The following is a 26828-nucleotide window of genomic DNA, read 5'->3' as shown; positions in this document are numbered from 1 at the left end:
AAACTTCCAGGGATTAGGAGAGAATCTCTGTGGCAGGGAGGCAGGGGGGAGTCAGGGAGGATAGAGGAACCCATGTGGGGAAAAGAGGGCGAGCCAGAGAGAGAGAAACACCAGGAGGAATACTGGACCATAGGGCACTGAGAGACAGAGAGAGAACATGAGAGGGAGAGATAAACAATCTTAACCCTAAGGACCCAAGAGAGGGAGGACGAGTGAGAGAGAGGGACAATGAAAGAACAAGACGGCAACGAAGAGAGGAGAACAGAGGACAGGTGTAGCCGTCAGTTCCGCTCTGGGGTTTCAACCTGCCCTCCCTCTTCCTCCGCCCCACTGATCATACAGATATGATGATATGTGTAAGAGTGTTAGAGCAGTCAGCCTTGTCTTCCCTCCCCTCTCTCCTCCCCTCCTCTCCTCTCCCCTCTGGGTCCATGGTGACAGTTAGCAAGCTCTGGGTGGCTCCTACCCTTTACTCCCTTTCTTATCTCCCTGCCTCTTAAGCAGCCAGCATTACTGCCAACTACACAGACATTTTTGGAGTCAAAGCGCCAGGCAATTAAAGCGGGCACTCCCGGATTTCAGATTTCAACAGGAGGGGGTGAACTGACCTTCGTTGTGTACCTTTTTGTCATGAAAATCCTTCCCGGTTTTAAGGTGAAGGTGAAAGATAATAAAAAAAAAGAATACATTAATGAACAGGGTGGCTTGGTGAAGTAACCCTACTTTAGGCCAACCTCATTGTTTCCCTCACCATGACAGTGGTTAGGATGGCATTTAAGCACATTCTCTTTTCTGTCTGCATAGAAAGCACCAGACATGCATTGAGAGTCCTTTGATGAGATTGGTCATCTCTACAGCTGTGCAGTTGTCACTAGCAAAAACACTGTTTGACCATGTGGGCAAGCACCATGCTGCTTACCGTTTACAAAATGCACCGTGGTTTCATCTATATGGTAATACGTATAGTATTATAGTATATTATAGTATAGTATAGTAAGGTTCAGCTGTAGCGTATGTAAATAACATGGTGTAAGACCTGCTTTTTTGTGTATTCAGAATGAGTAAAAACAAGGAAGCATGTAGATGTTTCAGAAGGACAATGTCATCAGAAGGATGTCCATTGAAGCAGCTGGGTGAAAGATTATATCACGGAAGCAGAAAAGGGACAAATAAAATAAAGATTAACAGGTCAAGACACTATTTTTAAGTTGTTAGGAGGCTGCTTTTATAACAGTAGGATAAAGTAAATTAAGATGCTGGAGGAAAGTGTAATGAGGTCAACGCTGTTGTGGTCCTAAATGGACTAATCATCACAGGTGACCTCATATCTTTTAATCTTTTGCATAATTCTTTATAAGTGTCACTTCAGTCTTGTTAGGAACTCTTCCTTAAAAAGGGTTAAAATTTTCAAAAATTTCCACCAAATACTAGTCTCTCACCTAACAAAACTGTCTGCAGATTTTACACCATGTCTACACAGGTGGGGTAGGAAGCTGTTCATTAGTAGCACAAAGCTTCAGTATTCCACCAGCGTATGCAGGATTCATTCAGTAGGGCAATAGGGCTATTGTATTGGTCACACTCATGGCTACAAAAATGAGCAAACCCAAGGACGTCAAGAGCCTTCCGTAATCTTTAAGTGGAAGAAGTAGAACGACTAGGGCTCTTTCTAGAGTTGCTTGTCCACCCAAGCTAGAGATCAGGGGAGAAGGGCCTTGGTAAACAAGGTGGCCAAGAACCCAGTGGTTACAATATGGCTGAGTTTTGTGGGTTTTTTTTGCAATAGGGTGGCCAGATGTAAGCCACTCTTCCTTGAATTTCTGCATAAACGACTCTCAAGCAGTGAGAAAAAAAAATTGTTCTTGATGAAACCAAGATTGAACTGTTTGGCCTCATGTCTGGAGGAAGCCAGACACCACTCAATACCATTCCAACTCTGAAGCATGAAGGTGGCAGCATCATGCTGTGGTAGTGTTTTTCAGCACAGACAGGGAAACTGGGGAGGGTTGAGGTAAAGATGAACCAAGTGCAGAGATATCCCTCATGAAACCTGTGACTGGGTCAGAGGTTTACCTCCCAGCAGGACAGTGACCCAAAACTAACAGTCAAATCAATGCAGAACTCGGTTATGGGCAACTCTTTGAATGTCTTTGTGGCCCAGCCAATTGAACCCAATAAGACATCTCTGCAGAGCCCTGAAAATGGCTGTCCACTGACATACCCAATCCAACCCGAAAGAGTTGAGAGAATTTTCAGAGAAAAATGGTAGAAAGTCTCTAATCATTTCCCAAAGTGCTTCAAACTCTGTACTGAGTTCCAGGGCTGAGGACATATGTCAATGTGAATTAAATACATTTCCAGTTTTTAAATGTGTCATTTTACAGATATGTTTTAGCACCAGGATGCAATAAACAAGTGGAAACGAGTGGAAACAAGTAAAACCGGTGCAGGGTTCTGATTCCATTCTGGATGCACTGTATGCACAAAATTGGACAGAAGAGAAATTAATAGTACAACAATTATGTTGCCAAATTGTTTTCAAAACACTGCAATTAGTATCCAAAACAATTGTCGTAATGGAATTCCTGGCAACCGTCACACACACACCGTCACAAACAGCCCCATAGATATCTAATTGCCACAGTGGAGGAATAAGCTGGGGGTGTGGGAAACAAAGGAAGGGTGCCAGGAGGAAAGGTGCATTTTGTTATTGAGTCAATTTTTTTCATATTTGACCAAGCAAACATGAAATAGATCACAGCGTATTTGCCCATCATGCCCCTCTGTGGTGTCAATGAATGGATGAAACCAGAAAGGAACAAAGCATTGTGATTATACAACAGCAACTTATGCAGTGCTATTTCCAGGAATGTATTGTTTTGTATTTTGTATGACTAGAGGTCGAAGAAGGAGTGGAAAGTCAGCTGAGGAACAGTCCTCTGCACATTAAGCGAGCCCAAATTCATTTGTGGTTAATGCTAATTTCTTTGTTGTTAATAGCAGCTTCTGATAATATCCTCCATAGTAAATTAAACATCAGCTAATTCCTAACAAAAAGGCCCTTGAAAATGATACAAAAAATGTTTATTACATATTTAACATCTATGCATCTAGTATCCTTAGTTTTAGCTTATGTGAACTGAGTGGGTTGGTGAACAAAAGTGGATGGAAAAAGGTCACTTTTGTTGAAACTAAGATAGAGATATGAACCTGTCCCATGCTGACAGCTCAAGAGTGCAGTGTCTGAATTCTCAAGCCTGAATGCCTGTTTCAGGGCTGCATTCCTCTGAAATGTAATAAAGACAGAAGCTCTGACATCCACCGACTCCATCACAGGGTCACAGTTTTAGCCTGTCAGTCACACAGAGCATCATCTTATTGTCTTTGTCTACTACAGGAACAGCCTCCAGCCATTTCAATCATCTTTATTATCATGACTTAAAACCCTTTGTTAGTTAACTTTTTACCCAGGCCCCTTCTTTATCCTACTCACCAATCACAATTTCATGGGCAGTTCAGGAGGGCCAATGGGGAGGTCGTGTGGGCGGGAGGAGAATGCTTTTAACCTGATGCATCTGGTGCTTTCCCGCTGCTCACCCAGTGGGACATGGTCACCTTGTTTTAAAGGACTCCGATGGGGGGAACCAATGCCATTATGTCATCATAATGGGGTGAAATGTGCTTCTTTTAAACATCTCACTTAGGTAGTTTTTCTTTCAGTGATTAGAACCTAACACCTGTCTGACGGAGGGAGATGGAATTATAATCATTCCGGATCACACAGCTGTCCGTGTGTTTGTGTGCTCCTTGCTGACCTGTTCAAATGAGGGCGCATTTAGCCGATACATGTGCATCTGTGTATTTAGGTACCTTTTTGCTCAGGGCTACGCCATCTTCGCAGTCCAAGATGGCACAGTCAACATCCAACGAGGCCAGTTTCCTCAATTTTCGCTCATCATTGCCAGGGCAGTAGAGAACCGCCCGGCGGGGTATGTAGCGCAGTGAGGGGCCTGCAGAGTGATGGTGATGACGGCATGCTTCAGGATACAACTGCCAGGCTGTGGGCAGGAGCCAGCTGCTCTCCCTTTCAACAGAAATATATACATATGTGAAAAAGTGGCACACAGATCATACATGTTAGTGTATGCCATGCAAATAGGTACAACACAGGTTGCAGTGTCATGAATGCAAAAGTACATATTTCCGGTGCATACATTAGTCATGAGTGCAATCAGTATCAATAGTAAGGGAAGTGAATAATTAAAGACTGTTGCTGCATCAGTATAGGAGGCCGCGCCCTCCAGACTAAAGAGTGAAAATGTGGAAACATTTCATTTTGGGAGTTCTGTTTGCCCTTCAGCGGTTCATTGAAGTGGTGAGAGCTGTTGACCTGTGCTTTGAGAACAAACTTACCCAAACACTGAGCCACTCATATGCTAATGTAGCCACACTGCTGAATATCTAGGCAGGACTGAAAGTGAATGAGCAGGGGTGTCGGCAGTGGCTGAGTCATGAAATTAAGTTTGTCAGTGTCGCTAGTCTTTTAAAAAGACTAGCTACCACAACGCAGTGGGTAGCAGTTTAAGATACACATTTACCAAATGGATAAACATGCATAACAGCAAGAAAAAAAAAATAAGGAATTTAAACATGCAACAGAGATTTAGTGCAGTGTAATATTTGTTGAACATGAGTTAAATATAACTTCATGAGTGGTGATTCTCGGAGCTTTGCTAATTTTAGTGTAAAAGTAATTGCTTAAAGCTTAAAATTGCACAGTAAATTGAAAACTGCAGTGACAAATTTAATTAAATAACAGTTACATTTATTAAAAGACCATTTTGATTTGATTTTGTTTCTCTTAGACAATCAGTTTAACTTTTATAGTATAACACAATAGCTGTTGGATTAGCACAATGAAATATGAAATTGAATATCACTAATGTCTGACATACAGTACTCATTAGTATGAAGCCAAAACAATGTTGGAGTGTGTACTCTTTATGGACCAAAGAAACCAGAAAACACATTTAAAAAGCTGTAAAAAAAAGAGATACCTTTCATGAATTGCTATTCACCAAAAATACACTAAAAGCAATAGTCAATTAGCAAAATAGTTGACAAATAATTTAGTAAAAGTAATCATTTTGAACGCAGCAGAGAAAAGAATTGGGGTATGCCCTCTATTAAATGAGGAGGTTAATAATTCTCTTTTCTTGTCTTTTGCTCTCCAAAGGGAGCTAAAGTCACATCAATAGCCTCTTAATCCTGTCAACTACGCTTCAATGTGCCCTCCAGTCTCAATAGTCGCCTAATACAGTATAACCTAGGATGTTGCAGTTGGAGCTGGCCATTAAATCCAATTCAGGTTCCTTCCAGCATTTTAGTGCTTCCAGGTACTCAGGGTCTTTGTCTGTATTTTTTTATAAAAAGCTTGCAGATAAATATGGCAAAGGCTGGAGAGACAAACATGGAACGCAACGCAAATTGCAGATTTCACTGAAAATAGGTAAAGCTGCAGTAATTTTACAGCAGGGTCTGAATTGATCTGCAAGAAATTAAAAAAGGAAGGCATATTAGAAAGGGAAATGGTAAATAGGTGTAATGCTGAGTGGTAGGGGGCAAGAGGTGACTGTTCTAAACAAAATCAGTCTATTCAGTTCATGCTGCTCATGAGGGGGGTGTTGAAAGGTCAAATTAAGTGCCCACTTTAAAATGGAAATACAGTATAATACAGCTGAAATACAAAAGGCAGTAATTTTAATCATTCTGTAATTAAAAATATGTTCCATTATAAAGGGGAAAAACTGAAACAGGAAGAGGGGGTGGTTTTCATTCTGTCATCTACATCTACAATTACAGTAAATTAAGGGTTATAAGAGAGAGGTTTCGATATATTTGTGTCATGCACATGTAGATTATAATGTAACCGATTTTATAAGATTAACCTGGTGTTTAAATGACATGCCTGGTGTGGCAATATCAAAAATATCTTTCCCATGAAGATCCAAAGGAGTTGCTGGTCCAGTAGCTGTAAACATCATAATCCAAAAGGGATCTAGGGATTGTCTATAAATACATTACTTACACATACTATATGTAGCCAGGAAATTTTTATTTACACCATCCCACATCTGGTTTCCCATTATTAAATCACCATTGTGTTCTGTATAATTAACAGTCCCCACAGTAACATACACTCCAGCGCTACCAACTCCTTTGGTTCCCCTTTTCTCTCTTCTCCTACATGAAAGGTTATGATAACATAGGGATGTGTGGTTATGTTGGCAGCTGTAAAGTGGTGGGACCTAGCCACAGTGACAACATTTACTGGTCTGAGATCAGAGGGAAGTGTGTGTTAGTGGGTTTATATGGTGCTGGATGGGAATGGTTCTCATTAGAGAGAGGCAGCAGCAGACTGAGGCCTACAGTGGCACTGAAAAGGGGGAGGATGAGGAAAGCAAGGAATGTGGTGAACACTATGTTAGATTTTACATGAGCTTTCCCAGGATTATTATATTAGTATTAGTACAGTATTAGTATAAGTATTTCAGACCCAATAATACAGTGGGTCATATCTGAACATATTAGAACAGCCACAGAATTCTTTTTATGAAGTGTGTAGAATGTTTCCATGCTGGCTGAACAGTATTTTACATGCAAATATCAGTCCATCTCCCTCCAACACTAGAAAGTGTATTGGACTAAGTAGTTATTTGGCATATCAACTGTCAACTGATCTTCACTTTAACAGAGCAGCATCTGATGGTTTGAAAGTCACCTTTGGTGTCTGTAGCACTTAACTACAATAAATATGCCTTGAACCACACATCCTTGAACTTCGCATATCTTATCTTCACCACTCTCAGACGACTATTTGATTCATGTACATGCTTGCCATACTCGGCTCCAGTTTCATCTCCTTATCTCTGAAGTCCCATGTCATAGAATCCAGAGAGGGTCAAAATATTTCATGAGGTGACTTCACACTATGATTTTTAGCCCAATTTTCCAGTCACAAAAGCCCCAGTTCTCAATTGGCAGTCACTAGTCACTATGTGTGGAGACATGATTAGCGAGGCTTGCAAACATGTTTCAAACACATTTCCAGGTCCTGCTAGAAATCTAGTTGGTGCAACGATTCGAGGTAACCATAGACATGTGGCCTCAGACACCCAAACAGAAAGACAACGGCGGTCAAGAGAAAAGGATGACCTGTCGCTAGGTCGAACGTTCAGTGACCGCAATACTGAAATGTAAGCTATGTTTTCACCAAGCGCTGCAGTTCAGTTCAGTTCAGTACAATACGCCATTATTTGCGTTTGTCAAAAGTTGTAAAAGGTACAAATTAAGCATTGCATGTGAAGGTTCTCAGTCATTGGGTTCATTGCATCTTCAAAAGTGTACAGGCTTCTGCAGTTCTGACTAGGGCTGCAACTAATGATTATTTTCATAATCGATTATTCTGTCAAGCTAGTGGTTAGCATTCTTGCCTTTTGCAGCAAGAAAACACGGGTTCGCAACCCAGTCATAACAAGGGCCTTTCTGCATGGAATTTGCATGTTCTACCTGTGTGTGTGTGTGTGTGTGTGTGTGGGGGGGGTTCTACAGGTTATCTGGTTTCCTCCCACAGTCCAAAAATGTGAGTGAATGGTTCTTTGTCTCTATGTGGTCCTGTGATGGACTGGCGGCCTGTCCAGAGTGTACCCTGCCTTTCGACCCTATGTCAGACAGGATTGGCACCAGCACCCCCCTCGACCCTCATGTGGAGGATAAAGCTGGGGTAGAAGATGGATGGATGTACAAACAGCTCAACTGCTCTGTATACGAAATGCAGTTTTATCGGGAGGGAACTGCACATCAATATTGCTGCTATGTTGTGTGAACTTGACTTTATATTGCACTTCTCACATTTGGGGGTTTTGTGAGCATGGGAAATATGTGTCATTCAAAAGTTCATGGTTATGTGAGGAAGGCAAACTTTTTTGTAGTGGATCTTATTTGACAAATTTGGAAATTTAATGTGATGTTTTCTGCCCTGAGAAATGCCTACACCACTAGAACTGTATTTTTGGTTTTATTAGCAGTGTCCCTGTGGATGGGCTCAGAAGACACAGCTATACTAAATGTGTGAGAGCAGGCTTCCTCTGGAGCAGCATACAATTATATTTTGATAAATACTGAATTTGAAATAAGACAACTGATTGTGGTCTGGCTGTAAATACTGTATTACAAATAGCCCGTAGTAATTGCTTCATTATCATGACATGATGATCACTACTTCCTGTAACTCTACTGGCCTCCACCTGGCAGCATAATAGCCTAATTCAGGTCATAATATTCATTGTACCACATGAATCATAACAGATAACCAGAGAACCACTCGGAACCAGGCCTTGACAACAGCCTCCCTCTCAATATGTAGATTTCCACAATTATCTCCAGCATGGTGGTGTGAGCAGAAGCTGTGTGTAAAATGCACAAAATTAAAGATCTGTGTTTCTACCCCATGATAATCAGCCACCTCTTAATATGCAAACTACATTCTGCGGTCTGTGGTGCTTAAGATTCCTGATTAAATTTGGTGAAAATAGAGATGAATAAAGAGTAGGTCAGAAATCGATATTGCTGAAGCATTGAGAGGCTCTCTGTCTGCAGAAAGCTGTCTGCGGGTGGGAAATAAAATGGTCAAAAAGTCATTAATATTTACCTAGCTTCATGTCCACCTGCCTGTCTGACACTTCTTTTTGTTTTTCACAATGAAAGAGATTCCCCACACACGGCCTTCCTCACAGCATGACGCTGTATGTGTATGTTTTCTTTTTTTTTCCCACTGCCTGAGGTCTGAGGACACAATTGGATGGCAAAGAAATTCTGAAAAATTAAGCAGAGACACCCAAGACAGGGAAAGGAAAGAATCAAACACTTGTCTTCTACTTTTTCTCTTTTCTGCCCCCTGCTTTCATTGCTTGCCCTCCAGCAAACTGAGGCTTGGGATGTGCAATCCATTCCCCTCTAGATTAGATCAGGAGTGGGGGTGCAGAGTTTACTGGAGGCTACAGACAATAGCATACTGGACTTAACTTTTTTCTTGATGACGAGTGTACTTACTGTACTCTGTTAACAATAAAACAACTGCATTCCTGGTGTAGGCTGTTTTATATCAGCTAGTTCAGAGCAGTTGAAACAGAAACACCACTTCATGTGTTCCTTTGTCAAAATAAAAATGTAATGCCGATATCACGATGCATGATCCTTTCACCGCGAGACATTTAACTGAAATTGACATTTCATATTTGGTGCAACGTTTGGGGTGTATATGTTTGTTTTACGTCGTCATATTATATTACCATGTGGCCCTGCATTCCTTTTCTCACTTTAAAAAGCTAATTCCAGTGACCGTGTCTCTTTCACCATCAACAAAACCCCTTACTCATCCTCAATTTGTAATCTGTCTTTCCCGCTTTCTGGTCTCATTAGCATGGGTTTTATGCCTTAATCTACACAATGAGGATGGAGTGTTGGCGGTTATCTTCAGGAGCTAATGTCTGTGCACCTGTAATCCTTCTCAAAGTCCCCGGCTTCACAAATCGGCACACAATGCCTTTATGCAAGGCCTCTGCCATAATGCCCATTGATAACTTATTTTGTTTCCTTTTTGTTCCATTCCTTATCCCTTCACATTGAAACTAGTTAAATCCCGCTCTTCCTTAAAAGAACAGAAATATCTTCATCCTGATGTCAGAAAGGGGAACAAATGTATGAGTATATATAATATGTTTTATTTTCTGCAAATTGTTTCACTCAATAAAGTCAACTCAGAAAAATCTGCCCATTATGTCGCTCACATTGTACATAATAAAGTCAGAATTAAGTTGAAATAAATCAATTATTAATATAATCCAAAATTAAATTCAAAACAATGAATTTATCTTTAAAAGTTAATTGAGAGGGGAACTCAAAAAGGTCAAACAAGTCACTCCATTCGAGGAGGGCATAAGGGGGTTAGCTTTTAACTTAGCATTTTTATTGACTCCGGCAAAACAAAATGAGCGGGCTCTGTAGGATTGTGCACTCTGCATTGGCCATTCAGGGCTTCAGAGCCCCATTGTAGTACTTTGAAGAGAATGAAAGGAAACCCCACTGGTGGAAATGCAGTGGAACAGCCCCACAACAGGCCACAACTGTTCCCTTATGCATGAAAGGCAGGGACATAAAAGACAAGATGGACTTCTGAGGTAGGGCCAAAAACAAAAGCAACAAAAGTGCTGATCACGAGGGGATGACACAACTCGTCTCGGCAGAAGGAGCAGGGAGAAAAGGGGCAGGGGACAATGGCACTCCCGGCCAAATGACATGTTGAAGAATTGAAAAATCCACACAAGAAGTGTCTTCTCAATTCACTTAAACACACAAGAGCTGGGTGACTGTCGGCTGGACCGTGGTCAGCTTCAGGGGGGTGGACAATAATTGCCCGCATCTTCCATCTCTCCAACCCTCTTTCCTAAATCTTTCCCTGTTTTGGCAAAAAACTTGGCAAGGGCAAAGACACACTGGGGTGATGGCTTTAGTCTGCACACACCAAACCCAAGACCAAACCAAACCTAATCAAAGTGTGGTGGGATCCGCTCCCGCAGCTTCCATTTTGATCTTTTGGCTGTCTTTGTGTGTCTGAACTGTTTCTGTTTTTACCCGAAACACAATTATACTACAGTGTAACCCCCGTGGAAACAGTCAGATGGAGAAAAAAACTTTCCTTCCATTCAAAAATTGTCAATGTATGTAGTGACACTGTAACTGCTGGAGATCTTTTAGGATTTTTTTTTTTTTTTTTTCAAAATGTCATTCTAAACAACATTTTGTAAATGACAACAATTCCTGAAGATATTCCCCCGGTTGGCTATTTAAACTGGGAACAATTGTGTTTTTGATATCTCATTGCAGGAATGCAAAGCTATGTCTTTGTTTGCACGTGCCATATCTTTGACTGATGATTTGTCTGAATGCATATTATATCCATGCAAGAAGCCAAGACATTATGGTAATTTAATAGATTACCATTATTTTGTGCACAAAAATATATATTTTTTCACACAAATACAGCAATGTTCTGCACTGAATATGGAAATTTAAAAATATATACTTTTAAAGTAAGGTATTTCTTGGACTTGTAAAGTCATACACGCTCCACAGGTAGAAGGCCCTCCTCCTCAATAGCCTGAGGCCTCTCCCACAATTTTTCACACATACCCACGGGCCCTTTAACTGGCCATCACACTGTCTGATTAATGGATCGATGTGGTAATTGATTAGTGAAGAGGAGGTGGGAATGAGAACATAGGTCAAACGTCAATAATGTCCCTCTGACAAAAGGTGGAAGACGTAAAATGTACCAGTGATAGCCTGCAGCCAGACCTCGACCCATCAAAGCTATGGCAGGACTAACATAAAGGCCCCAGCCCATTCTCTGGACAACCCTGCCCTCCCTCCCCAATGCGCCTTTTCTCTTGGTAATGCTGTCTGTTAAAGTGACAGGAACCATTCTGGGAGCTGCTTGTCAGCTCACCTTCATAAAACAAGTCGTAAAGCAGCAAATAACAGGCTTATATGGCTTCATTATAATGGCTATGCAGGATCACAACGCTGGGCTGAGGGGTGAGGGGGGTTGTGCTGGTATAGTGGAGAGGCGGAGAGATTGTTGGCAGGACAGCCTGGTTCTCGTGACGGTTTGTTGTCCCAGCGGCTGTCACCATGTCCATGTTTGCTCAGGATAGAGGACCACTTGACTCCCGCCAACTCTGCATTCCCCCAAAAAACCCAAGCAGGACAAACAAAGTGTAGTATGACTCAGTTTTTGAGATGCTGTCACAGTTCAGCCAAATGAGACTTCTTAAACTTTGGTAGCCTGCTGTGAACTTTAAAATTCAGTATTTAATGCTCTGCTATACTTAACAAAAATGATAACCCTTAAAAGATCATAATTTGAGGCCTCTAACATATAAAAACCGTAATCAAGAACAAACCATCATTGTGTATCCAGTAAAAAAGAAAAAAAAAAAAAAAAACAACCAGGAGAACAGGGCCAGATGGAGCATGCATCTGCGACAGTAAACCTTTGGCCGGGGCAGGGCCGGACGTGAGAAAGATTCTCATTTATTTCATGCAAATATCTCTGGGCTGTTTCACAACCTGACAGTGGGGGTTGCAAGGTGGTCATTATCTCAAGTTGTGTCTCCAAAACATTTCCCCTGTTTTTCAGAGTCAGCCACGGCAGCCTGGCAGAGAAGTCAGCCACAGCAGAAGCACCAGTAGCCACGAGGTGTACCTGTGTGCTTACCAGTGTTAGGGCATAATAAGGAGAGACCTTGTTCTTCAAAACACAACTCGTTATTTCGCAAACGACATATTTCAAACAGAAGTTCATATTTTTCTGAGGGTAAAATGTGTTGATGAACAAAAGGAGAATTGTCTTTCTCACACATTATCAAATACATATAATTAATATGTAGCCATTAAGGTTCAAAGCACCAATAAAGCACTAAAAATAGGCTGCTTATATTAGCAAGTCAAATATGCAGCATAATGCTTGCAGAACATCTGGTATAGGCAAGCTTACACTATGTGCACCAAAGTAACTGTCCCTTTATGTGCTTATCCGTCATGTGCCTAGTCCCAGTTGTGTTGAGATCAGTCACTTATCTCTTTAGCAAGGCTGTGAGGCAGCCGTACAAGCAGCATCACTGTGATCATTGTATAGTTAATTGTCACCTCCATCAACATTAGCACTCTCAAACACGCTTACCAGAGGGGAAGGGGGAGGCAACTGACTGCGTGCTCTATTCTGAGGCTGACACTTGTTCTCTGAGGGGCGGTTTTTGGTGTCAGGATTACAGTGCATGGGAGAAAGGGGGCGGAGGAGAGGTGGGGAGCTTTCTCCACAACTCATGTCTCTCAGCCGGGTCTCTGTATGTAATAGGAGCAAAGGGAGGAAGAGACAACAAGACAGGGAGCGAGGCAGGATCGATGGGTGTTCATTTCAAAAAACAAAATCAGTCTCTCTACAAGTGATGATGCAGAGAGACTGGCATTTTCTAGGACTGTCCTCCACTGACAGTCTGTCGTGGGACTTCAATGGGCTTCCAGTTAATCAATAATATAATCTTCTCCCATAGTAATATATCCAAAATTAAATGTCAGTGTATGGTGTATGCTTTGTGTGATTTTAAACTTCTATTTGTGCAGAAAATGACAACAAACTGGTTAAACTTTTACTCTGGAACAAATAATCTTAATAATGTGGCATTTGTCATAATTAAAATATGTAACAAATTTTACAGTTTCTATCATGACAACCTTTTTGGCTATGACACCCATCCCTAGCTGCTGAAACTGACCATGTAGTTATTATATATAAACTTACACAGATCATATATCTTAAACACGCAAATGAATGTCCGGTCAAAAAATCATTAAAGGAAGGGTTCAATGTAAAGATGGTGACACACACACACTTAATATCCATTAAACACATTTGGCAAAAGGCCAGAAGGATTTCAATGCATCGCCAGATTTGCCACTAAACCATATGGACAAACACATAAGAATCTAATCTAATAAACACTGTCTCACACACACACACACACACGGATATAACTGGACTGTGAAACAGCATTGCCATCTTGAGCCCCCTGGATCACTGGGGCCATCTGACACTGTGCAGCCTGAATGCATTAATACTGGCAAGGTGGCTGCGCTTTCTGTCTCAGCTAGCACAGTTACATAACACCCAGTGATATGACTGCATTAACAGCATTAGTTCCGCAGTTGAGAACACTTAGGAATGATACCACCTCACATTTACTTAATGCTTAATGTTGCTGCATGATGTTAAACCACCTATTTATCAGAGGCAAAACAACTGTAGATACACAAAAACATGGGAGAGCACCTAAAATAAGTAAAAAAGCAGCATTTACTCATTATCAACAGCACAATTTTACATGTTTATATATCCATTCTACTATGATTTGGGGTTAAGGCAGAGGAGATCATGCTTAGTTGACCCCACAGGTGTAAAGGGTCGTCTCATGGGGAAAAAATAATGCACAGAGGGGGTAAAGAATAATAAAGGGAACTGGGGGGCTTCAGCAGTTTAAAACACTGGAAATAGAGCACACAAGAAAATAAAAGGCAAGGCCTACTTGAGCAGTATTAGTAGAAGTGTTTTATTGTCACTGTAACAAAAAGAACTATCAGTGCGCTTACATGCATTTTAAAAGTCCGATGTTAGTCAGACTAAGACAATAATTTGGTTTTCTTAATGTCATGTAAACAATTTAGACTCAATCAAGCCAGTCTTAATTGGAGTAACATACCTGGATAATGCGATTCATAGTCCGATTACTCCTGCATGTAAATGCTTAGTCAGACTGGAGTAGGACTTAGCATTCTGCACATTCAACAAAATATCCTCCCCGGTCTTTGACCCGGAAGTAGAAGGAGACGACGTATAAACTACAGTACTGTTGTCAAAAAGACACAGCATGATCCATCCATTCATGGTTTGTTTTTCTGTGACGTTAAAGTCAACAGGAAACTGACTCAATATGCACTAGCGTAAGGAGAGATACAGCGCCACCTACAGAGACGGAGTCAGGCGTAGGCAGCCAATATATCAATTTTCTCCTCCGCATATATACTCGCACTCTGCACATTACCTGTCTTAGACTACGGCCTTACTGCGCATGCACACATACTGAATGATATTACAGAGCTCAGCCGCCACAGCACATTTACCAAAAAGTACTGGAAGTACTGAAAAGAACTTCAGCTAGTTAAAAACACACACAATGTTGAATATGGTATAAAAGTACTCGGAGGGGAGCTTGGAGCCACTATGTCAGTGTGCTCTGCCATCCTGTCATCCAATTTTCAGCATCCCAAGTAAGTGTTTCACAATAAAGTCTGCATGGGACAATCTAAGCTGGGGTGTGCTTGGATGCACCCTGGATATTGATGAGACTGGAACATAACATTAGATCTGTCAGCAGATCAGACAATTTGGATACTTGGCCTACGATGTGATATGTACAGTGCCTGGTATGTTGCCCTCACTCATACTCACATCTGAGCCCAGACACACACATGCCCCGTACCCCTCCTTGGACCTCCGAAAAAAGTTGGACAGATGGTTGTACTGGAAAGATCCATTTGGGAGACCAAAACATACTAAGGCCGTGTCTGTCCAACGTTTGGATTCGGAGGACAACCACAGCAAGAGAAAAACAGGGAAGAGGAAAAAAGGGACATCTGTGACATTTGTCTTATTTCCTCTCTAGTGGAACATGATGTCATGAGTGAGCATTGACTTTCAGATCGTAGTCCATTTAATTAATGACACACACACACACACACACACACAACACACACACACACACAGCTCCTCCTCTCTCCCTTGTAAGTTGCCTGTGCCCCCAAGTGGTTGACCACAATAACTGCATTGCTTTTACAAATGCATATTTTTAAAACTTAGGAAACAAGTGGGCTTTTAAAATTCCCATTTCTTAACCATGTAACCTCCTTGTGCCATAATCATATTCAAACTGGAGGTGATGCTAAAGGCTTTAAAATTATGCACTGGAACATATTTCCATACCAAACTGTAATATACTTAATAATACTAAATAATTATGCACGCTGAATGTAGTCAGCTTTATTTTATGATCGAGTGCTCAACCTAAGCCCAGCATCCGCACAATGTGAGAGTGAAATTGGGTGAGAACTAAAACTCCGTAAAACACTTTTAATGGTAACAACTGACATACATCGGCACTTCTGACTACCAATTGATATTTAATCAAATCGTTCCAAACTGGAAAAAATAAACAACTTCACTGAAGAAACACTTGGTTAATTGCAAAATATATTAAAACGCTAATAAGTGTATGTTGCCACTTCTTCTGCAACAGCTTCAGCAAACAGCATAACATTAGATGATAGACTCTCCATGGAGATATTAGACAACAACTTCAAGTAATTAATTAGCAAGCTACATTACATTTTTTCACTAACACTAGCCAACACCTTATCTCAATTTCCTACCAACACAATATACTTGATGCCCCAGCGACAGATTGACAGGGATTTGCATTTGGCAGGGGTTTGTTTTTGTTTGCTGTGTGAAATATAAAAAGGTGAAAAGAAGGTAAAATGGAGCAGTTTGAACACATGTTTTGAAACATTTGTGTTATTACAGAGAAATTAGAGTACCAAAAGAAAAACTACACAATTCTTTCCATTACACCAGTAATCATGTCATGGTGCCACCACTGGTACATCCAGAGATCAAACATGGAACCGTATGCCAAACCTAGTCTTAACAAAAGGTACATAAATGGCAGGCAACCAGTCTGCTGTTGGTGGTAAATACTTAATAACCTAGATATGAGGTGACTTTAACTCTTTGCTACCAACGTGCTTCCCCAAATTCACACTGTGGAAAAACAGAAATATGTAACAACCACTTGTGTTATCACTGCTCAACAGTAAGAGTTAATATAGAGGAATTTTGAATAATAAAGCTGATGCTCCCTGTAGTGTTTTAATCACAGATGCTTCATTCTTTCAACCAACGGGGATGCCTTTTGCCCTCAACTTCTGCCCAGCCCCAAGCCTTTAATTAAGACTGGCTTAGGCCCGATTGATCCTGACACACCAGGAAGTTCCTTGAATATCTGACCATGGAAGTATTATATAGGCCATAACCCCCCATAGCAGCCCACAGCCCCTACACCACATGCCACATAAAAAGGTCTGAAAGCTGAAAGCCCATGTCTGTCAATGGGACCTTACATGAGTAAGGTATTCAGGTCTCACTTGTGTATACATCTGTGAAACAATTTCAACTGTTTGATGACTTATACTATATTCAGGAGCATGTACTAATGTTGCAGCCATCATATTGCTTTCTCAAATTCCTAATTGTGGCACACAGTAATCTATTATGTCCCATTTCCTGGTTAAAACTGCCAGCATAGGCAAAGTTGGTGACAAGAAGTCATAAACCAACAGCAAGATGATCCATGCACCAAGTTATTGTCAACTCTGGCCTGAGCCAAAATGCACAATCATTGTCAACACCTTAAACCACCTCCTGATCAGCTGTAAATACTGTTGTAGTTACAGTTACAGCCAATGCTGCCAAATCACCTTTGCAAGCATGACTGGAACTGGAAGTTTTGCAGTTTTTCTTATATCATATGCAACATTATACATGTATGTCTCTAAATTACAGTCAAACTAAATCTGAGCGGGTATGTTACGATGTAGTGTAGATGCTTAAAAGAAAAAAGCATTTCAGACACTTGAGGAGCAGTGTTGTCAAGGTAAAGTATTCTGCAGACATTAGCCTTTGTATGTTTGCACAGATTTTACATGCAAAAAATGTATGAAACAATAACGGAAAGGGCAAAAAACAAAAAGCATATGACAACTTTAAATGAATAGTACATTTCCTGTAGCAACAACAGTGATGCAAATAGGAAGCTGGGATTGTTTGATTGTCAGAGCTCTGTGCTGCAGGTGTTGTGCACCACATGGAGAGAATTCTTGTATTGGCTTTCACCACAACAGAGCCACTGCCTTTGCACATGGTGTTCTGCAATTCACCAAATGTAATATCAGACATTAAGCGGCTTGCGTTTTCAGGAGCTGAAAAATTGTTTACTGTACGCAAAAAACCCTGTTTATTTTATTGCCACTTCTCTTTGTGAACAACACACTTTAGACAGAATGCTAAAATATCAAGTGAATGTAAATGTGAGACAAACCACCCAGACTACTCACAGCAGGACAGAGGTTCCACATGACAATCTGAAGAGCTTGGACATGTCCAGGGAGAGGAGTGTGTTGTTGCAGCTAAGAGGAGTTTAAGACTCTGATCTGTTGGAGGAGAAATCCTGCCAAGCATCCAAGCATTATATCTCCAGATGTGGACACAATAAAAAGGTAACACTTACATATGATACAAATAAACCCATATATTCATTCCATAAAAAAACAAGAAATATCACAATATGGTTTTCTTCAGTTGCAATAAAAATGTACCTTTAGATGAAACACATAGTAAAATTGCCTTTATGTTTTACTTCAGATTTGTGAAATGTGTAATTTTGTGCCCATACATTTTGACACGGTTTCCTTAATATTCATTCAGAAGTAAACATTTATATTTAATGGTCGAAATCAGACACTTGCCATTGACCCTTGTCTCAACCTGGGCAGAAAGAGGCTGTCGGTAACTTCAGTCAGCCATAGAACTGCAGTGTGATCATTTAAGTCATTTATGTCATCTGTGAACAACTTGAAGATGCTTGAATAACTATAACAATTAATGATAATTTCAATAGTTTAATTCAAATGTGATTTATTAGCTGTAAATGGTTGGATTGATTTGGGGCTAATGGGATGTCACACACGATTTTTATCAACAGTGTGATTACAGTCAAGTCACACTGAGTTAACTCAGCAGCTCATTTAAGTATCTGTAACTATAGCGCTCTCCCTATGTGACTTTTACAGTTGTATTACACAATGTATCCTACATTTTAAAAGAATACATACACAGAAACACTTCTAGTTCGCTACAGAACGCACAATGAGATATGAGATAGCTCTCATAGGGCACAGACGTTGGTCTGAGGATGAAGTGAAACTTTCATATTGCCTGTAACAGCTGATGAAGCAAACCTAATGATGTTGTTGGTGGTTCAAACGTCCAGAAATATAAACACAGACAAAACCATGTGGTGGAAAGTGACGGGGAAAGTGCAGGACCCTACCTTGGCCTATATTGGGTGTGGTGGAGGTGGAGTGGGCAACCAGTGCCCCTTCCTTCCCTTTCTGGGAGGATCATGGAAACTAAACTCAGTGTCTAGAACCAACTCAGCCTAAATTTATGTATTAAAAACATCAATATATTATGACATTATGAAAACCCATTTAAAAAGAGCAGATCTTTGTTTTTTTAATAACAAACTACTGTATGTTTGGAAATATGTTGGAGCAGCTGTGCATAATTTAAGTCCATTTTACATTTGAATAACATGTTTTTAAAAATTCAAAAATGTAATGTATTATTTGGCCTTTTTGTAAAATGTCTGACTACTAGTAGGTTGTTAGATTAAACCTGTAAATAACATCTTACTATCATGGTGACCCTTGTATAGTGATGCTACTGCTGAATCACCTTATTATATACAATTTGCATTTATTTAAGGCTGAGAAAATCAATAATTGTTTTTTTTTTTTTTTTAAACTTAACCCAATTGAAATCAAGGAGAATTGGATTGAAAAAAGTTTTTTTTTTGTTTAGTTTTTCTAAATGAACTTGTGAACAATACAACAATACAGAATTTACTTTAATCAATGTGTCACAATATGTTAATCCAGGTCCATTTTGTAATTTTTTCTTTAATGTTGTCAAAGCCCAGTGTGAAGCACTCTGCGTATGGAGACTCAGATGCAAGTTCAACTGGGATTCACTCACTGGTACTACGCACGGGGCATTGAGCTGACCTCATCATTAGCATTTACATTATTCTCAGTGGTCATGAACGCAGCAGAAATGCAATGTCAAGGTCAAAAGTCAGGAGTACACCTACACTGGCCCATTACTGAAATGCTGATAGCGACAGCAGGCATCAGGTACAGGAAGTCATTAAGAAGATTCCATTTGGAGATAGTAAAAGGTTTCCTGAGCATATTGCAGAGTGGGTGTTGGCATAGTGTTGGTGGAAATGTCTGCTGATTGACACAGGGCATGATGGTTGACATGTTGCAGTGTTTTGACTGAAGTGTAGTGTTTTCCAAAATGTTGGCAGACATCTTTATTTATCCACATGAAAACATAACCCCATGTATAACTAAAAAATATATATTTAAGGACTCTCCAAAAAATGGAGGAAGAGCCTCTTAAAAATGTGTTAAAATATCTAATACATATATTATGTTTGAGTAGAAATGTATTTCAGAACTCAGAATTGAAGTAAAGTGTTTCCTTTCTTGTAGCAGCTGGCCACTTGGTCCGTCTCTCCGGAGCAGGACATCAACAGAGTCTTATCACTGTCATATTTTCTCAGAAGAACACACAGTAATGGAGACCGGATGCCCAGACTTACTCTAGTCTATGCCAAAACAAGGAGAGGAGCAAAGAAATGCTTTCAATGTCGCCTTGTAAAGGGAAGTGCTCCCTTTAAGGCCTCCTGACCGTCCCACTCTTCCTTCCTGTGAAGTTAAGGAATGCTGAGTCAGGTTTTAAAAATTAGTAGAGACGTGCATGATAGCTTTACCTCCTTGACTAGACAGGTTAACAATCTGCAACACTTGTTATAACTATTTAGAGACACCAAAATTCCAGAATGCATATGGCAGACACTGAAATGAGAATACATGAAGATAAAATATAGAATATTCATGTACATCTCTACAGTTCTCTCTACTCCATCTTTATATCGGCCGACTCAGAATAACAAAAGGTTCCAACTTCGACTGACGCTTCATCCTGTAATTTCCAATTATCACGTTTTAAAGGCCAGCTGGGTGCATTCCGAACCATCAGGGGGCAATTCCATTTGCATTGCTCTGAGACAAAATCATGCCAATGCACTTCCATGCTAAAGTTCACAAAAAATAGTACCTGGTACCAGCTACTATGCTAGTGGAAAAGCTACTTAAACCTTCCCGTGGCGTGGCGTGGCGAGGTGAGTAGAGCCGGTGGAAATGCGCCTCATTAGAGATGCAAGCCTACATTACAAATAGTGTTTATTCCATCCCAGTAAGTGTTGTAATGAATAATCTAACGCTCCCAACACTTTTAATAAAGTAACACTTGGTGTTATTAGTGAAACAAAGGCGGTGGGCATGGGAAATGTTTTAAAGGTAACAAGTTTGCTCTGTTGTCACGGAAAAGGAGTTTGGCCAGACTTTCTCACTGCAGACTGATCGATGTGACCATCCTTTGAGTGCTTAGCTCAGTTTATAGTTTCAACTCATTATGTTGATTTTATTCTTCTCTTTCATTAACCTAATTTTTAAGTGGCTACAGGAATATTTTACACCCATTTCATGTTGGTCAAATTTTTTTTCCCCACACAATCAAGGGGCATTGAAATGACCACTGCATGTGCGTGTGTGTGTGTGTGTGTGTGTGTGTGTGATTTGGGGGTGGGGGAGTGTAACTGTTCCCTTTACTTTGCACATTAATGAGCACTGCCTTCTCTGCCTGCCTTTAGGCTCTCTTTCTTAATGCTGGAAGCTGTTCACTAGTGTAAACCTGTGTTTGATTTCTGCTCTCCTCTCCCTCTCAGACTGCATACAGCAGCATTTAGCTGTGAATTAATTTTCATGTTTGGATATACCCTGCTGAGGTGTGATGTTGGTGGTGTATAATCAAAATCTGCAACACTACATACGGGTAGATAGGCCTTGTGGGTATTTTCACAGCACAGGTCTGCAGTGGAAATTAAAAGCAGAGATAGGGGTCAGTGGGCAAAAGACAAAACAGAAGTCAGCAATTGGACAATGGGACATTAAACACAAAAGAATAAATCTGTTGTCTGATTGAAGAGTATGGAGAAAAGGGCACCTTTAGCAGTGTGTTGTGCAGCTGTGTGTGTGAGAGAGAGACCGAGAGAGAGGGAGAGAGAGAGAGAGAGAGAGAGAATGTGCATCTTTCTGGCAATGGGACAAGATACGCGCCCACAGCCACAGCTCAAACACCACCAGCCCTTAACATGCTGTGTCTAATGCTCCTATTTAGTGTTTGGGGTGCAGCGGCGCGTGGCCTGAGGTTTCTGGGAGGGGAGCGTCGATAGCACCTAGTCTGACAGCTGTGCCCCAAACTGGAGACAAAAGCCTGAGGAAGTACCGCATCATCGAAGACGGGACTAAAAGGCATGGCATTTTGCTTGTGGCGTGGCCTATACCGCCATCTAACTATGTGTTTAGTCCAGTTTCCATGGTAAATATAGCCCAATGGCAAATACATGAGCTTGAACTGGGAGTAAATCTTTAAACAAATTCCACTATAAAAGGATCAGTGGTACATTTAGATCAAAAGCAGGAATATAAACTAATAATACATAACAGTCTTTATTTCAAACAATGACAAATGGCAAGAACACAGGCCACCTTTTGTGCACAAGTCTTTTCAATGGCGTTTATTTGTAATCCTTTGATAGGTGGGAGTCTCATTGTCAATCGGCTCACATCAAAGATAAGACAACTTATCATGCTGTTTGTGTTTGTATGTCTATGCATGTGTGTCTGTATTCCAGTCTTGCACGTCACAGCAAGGCATATTTGTATCTGTTGATTTAATGAGCTTAGTTAGCTGGCTGTTGCATAAACAAAATGCACCAGTTTTGAGTATATAGGTAACATGCGTTTAGTTTAAAAACCTGACGGCTTTGTATAGAGGATAGTCTGCTTTTATGTGATGAACATTCACAGGCAAAAACATCTGGTAAATATGTGGAAAAAAATACAGCAACAGCAGGTCACCAAATATCTTAAATTAAGAAGTATCAGTTTGAAATCTAAATTAAATTTGCTAGCACTCACAGTCAACTTTCATCAACGCAAATCCATTCACAATACGAGGTGCCTCCATTCATGGGCTGGGCTAATAAGCAAAAGAGATAATAATTACTGGTTTGTTGCCACATCAGCTGTTAGGTGATAATTGGGCCTATAGGCGACAATTCCAACAGTTTTTAAAGGTTCCTTTGATTCCAACACATGTTCTCACTTGGATGTATCCTCCTTTATTAATTATTTCAAATAATAAAAACTGAAATGAACTTCCCCTCACCACTGAACAGAAATACTACAAAGCTTTTGGAAAGGTAGACGTAATGATAACACGCACAATTTACAGAGTATGTGGGATTATATCATACATATTGAATAATAAGCAATCAGAGGTCGATGATTAAATTATGTGTCCGCATTAGTGTGAATAGATATGGACTGTGTGCTTTACTTGGAGCCCAGTGAGGCTGAGGAAACATGACTAAATGTGAACTGCAGATCACCAAAGGGTGGTGCAGCCATTCCTGGCATCCATATCAATGACTAGCATTGTTTTACAGTGGAAAGCTAAATATTTAGAATAACACCTCAACACAAAAATAGGAAAACTATCCATCCCTCTCATAATGGAACTTCCTTTATAATGCCCCAGTGTCCTCACGCACACACGTCAGGGGTTTGAATTGACTGAAGAGTTATCTGCCAATGGACACGGCACACGTAAGCAACATTGTCAGTGCATAACAGTTAATTTGAACAATAAAAAGTGATTCACAAACAGACTTAAACACAACCAGCAAACAATACAATCAACTGACCAGGGCGTACGATGAATAATGATGTTTTGTAAATTACAATTCATTGTAATAAAAATAAGTATATATTACTATCTTAAACTTAGTAGTAATAATAATAAACATGCAGAGTGTACTGGCAGCACAATATTATCTGGATTGCAAGGTTAATAGTAAAAATACTGTTTGGGTTTAGTCAGTCTGAACACAGCTTTAATCATGTTGGTGGGGATTAAAAGCCAATTGCTGGAGATTACTGGGAGACTGCCATTAACGTCCAAGGGAAACATCATTATGAACCATAACTTACCAGTTCAACTTGAATAAGCAAATTCAATTGAAATATAATTATTAGTATTATTGTTATTTTGAAATGAGGACAATGTTCATGATGTAGACATTGAGATTGGGATGTTTGACTATACAACTGGAGATAATCAGGATGCAGGGGAGAGTGGTAAAGTCACTGCACATGTAGCCTTTCCTCAACAGTCATGTGGCATTATGCATTCATATTCAAGAAAGGAAAAACTTTGAAAAAAAAAAAGCTATTTTTTTTTGCACAACTGGCTACAATAACAGATTCAAAAAGAAGTTTGTAGAATGCTGTAGGCTAAAAGATGCAACACACTGTGAGGCTGTCTAATGGACTGTGTAAACCTATGTCACCAATAATATCATATCTCTTACTTTCATACTTATTTTTCTTCTTTTTTGAAGAACTTGGCAAAAATCTGTTTGATGAAAACTGCACAAATCCAGTGTTTTTGACAGAATAGATTTTGTCCATCCTATTTAACTACATAAAGTAAACAAATGATGAATAACCACTATGAACAGCTGTTGTAAATGCTCTCTATATATTATCACTTTTGCTCCACAATGTTATAGTGTATGTAGTTGCAAAAGCCCAGATTTCTCTATAGTGGCTGTGTCCTTAGAGGGCATTAGTACAGGCTTTATCTTGTTGTGCCAGACAGTTCGGTAGTAAACACTCCGGTAAAGGGCCTTGAATTCAACTCTGATGGAACTACACATCAAAATCGGAGTGCTGTGGCCACGCTGGCATGGAGATATGGGTCATTCTAGGCTGTCCTCTCGCTCACCCCATCACCACAGCCCAAAACCTGATGAGATTAGCCGGCCAGCACAGCGCTCAGTGGTGGTAAAACACAAACACCACTGATTACGTGAACATTAAAGTCCGATCCCCTCACACTTCAGCTTGGATTCCCTTGTGCAGGGTCACGAGCAGGTTAGTGTAATGACTGTGCCTCCACTCCCATCGTGTAATGCAGCGCTACCTCTATCCTGGCACACACTATGAACCCTGACAGATAGTAAACAAACATAAGTATCCCTGTGATTAGAGCTGACATCATCGGAGAGGAGCTATGTGATTTCAGCGGAATGACAGCTGAGGCGGTGAAACAAGATGGCTTCTGAGGATCCTCCAGACAGCGGAGAAAGTATCCGCTTGCTTGGCCCCTCTTGTTATGAATGTAACAAAGAAATACGATACAAACAAGTTAACATGTCCTTTCCATTGACTAGTTTTTGGGTTGAGTCAAAAACAGTGTTAAAACACTGCTAGAAATGGGATTAGGCAGGATGGAATGCCGGGGTAATCACTCATTCAGCAGCAGCCAGAAGAAAAGGCCTCCTTCAGGAAAAGGGGTAGATTTTATATAGCTGAGAGCTTTGATTACTGCTCCATCTTAAAACCGCATCCGATGAGTAAAGACATGCACTGGTCCTCCCCCACATTTACAGGGTGAGTTGCCCTCCTGGGTTCCTGTAAATAAGTGATGTCACAGCACATAATGATGCCCAGACTCGACTCAGCAAAGCCTTAAAAACAACATAGTACCAGCCTCATCACAACTGTGAGGACGCTGCATAACAGTCATGTCAACAAAGAATTTGTTTTGCACGTTTCATTCTATTTCTCTCAGGGATCGCTGATGATACAGTTGTACTGGAGAGTAGTAAACATGATCGATGGTCTCCTCTATGAAGCTAAAAAAAAAACGAAAAAAAAAAAAACATTGTCCTTTTCTGTGGATCAACGGCTCTCTCACTAATGAAGATGTTCAGATGATGGGCAAAAAAAAAGGAAAAGAAAAAAACTTCCTCTCTTTGCTTTCTCCTCGTCTCCCTAACGCAGACTGGTAGTGACAGTTGTTTCCAGTTGCTACATATAAAGGGCCCATCATAAAGCCTGGCTAGAGGAAACAGGATAAGCGCTTGAGCCAAGGCAGTAAAAAGCTCTCTGGGAACTTGAAAGCTACACAAATGAAGTCTGCATCTGCCATCTGGAAACAATAAACAAACAAAACCCAGCAGCCAAACAAACACCATGATGGGCAGAAGGAGAGAGGGAGAGGGAGAGAGAGAACGCGAGGGAGAGAGAGAGAGAGAAGGGAGCAGTGATTGAGAGTGTGAATGAGTGATAGGGAGAAGAGGGTGTCAGTGTCACAAACATGTGCAGCATGCATCATTACCAGACTCTGATGGGAAGACAGACACAGAGACAACCCTTTCTATAAAATGTCCTTTGATGCTAAGGAGATGGCCCTGCTGTTTGAATGTGTGTGGTAGCACAGTGAAACCTGGTTCTAATGAAGTGTAGTGCTAACAGGAGGATGCCTGTCTGCAACTTGTGCCAGTGACCACTTCCAAATATGGCAAAATACCAAAAGCAGCCAGCCAACTCATCTCTGTAAGCCCAGACAAATCACACATGTGATTTTCCTTTCATTTATTATTATTATTTTTTTTTTTCAAAAAATGACTTTATGAAGTCACATCACAGTTGTCACATTTGTATCCAATAGTTGTTATCAATGTGCTGGCCAATGTAGACTGGTCAATGACAGCTGATTTTCTTCCTAATGTACAAAACACAGGCGTTAATGAGGAGCTACAATGCCAACATCAATTATACTTTAATGACACACCAATGTGGGCCAATTATCAATATTGATACAAATGGTTATGCTTTATTTAAGTAAACATATACCTCAGATAAGCTGAGGTGTCAGTTTTCTGCAAATGGCATCTTATTTGCTGATAATCATCTGATGTTCATGCACTGTACAGCTGGATAAAATGATGCATCCCTAGTTTTTTTTGTTTTTCTTAGGACTGCTGGACACACACACATGCACACAAATTTCAAGAGCACAGCTGTTCATTTTTTTCCCCTATCTTTTTTAAGCCCCACTTTTGTGACAGCTGTATATATATTATATATTACAACGTATAATGTTGTGCTTTTAGTGAGAAATGCACAATCCAATGAGGACAGCTGCTGATAAGTAATCATTTACCCACAGATAAATACAATGTCTAGTATGTTGAGATTGACAGATGCATATGTCTGCTCAATGACTTCAAACTGCTTTCACAAGTTATAAAATACTCAACACATTTACATTGCAG

General features: G+C 40.4%; 1 protein-coding gene across 1 annotated transcript in view; it reads right to left on the bottom strand.

Annotated features, from left to right (window-relative positions):
* clybl (citrate lyase beta like) overlaps nucleotides 1-26828 on the bottom strand; it is a 56191-nt gene that overhangs the window by 22242 nt on the left and 7121 nt on the right. The window contains exon 2 of the mRNA XM_058623015.1: nucleotides 3871-4084. Within this exon, the coding sequence (XP_058478998.1) occupies nucleotides 3871-4084 (214 nt within the window). The remainder of the gene's footprint in view (nucleotides 1-3870; nucleotides 4085-26828) is intronic.

Source organism: Solea solea, chromosome 2 (assembly GCF_958295425.1).
Source record: "Solea solea chromosome 2, fSolSol10.1, whole genome shotgun sequence".
In the NCBI taxonomy this organism is placed as follows: Eukaryota; Metazoa; Chordata; class Actinopteri; order Pleuronectiformes; family Soleidae; genus Solea; species Solea solea.
Note: the sequence above shows the minus strand (reverse complement) of the source record. Positions and strands in the feature narration are given on the sequence as shown.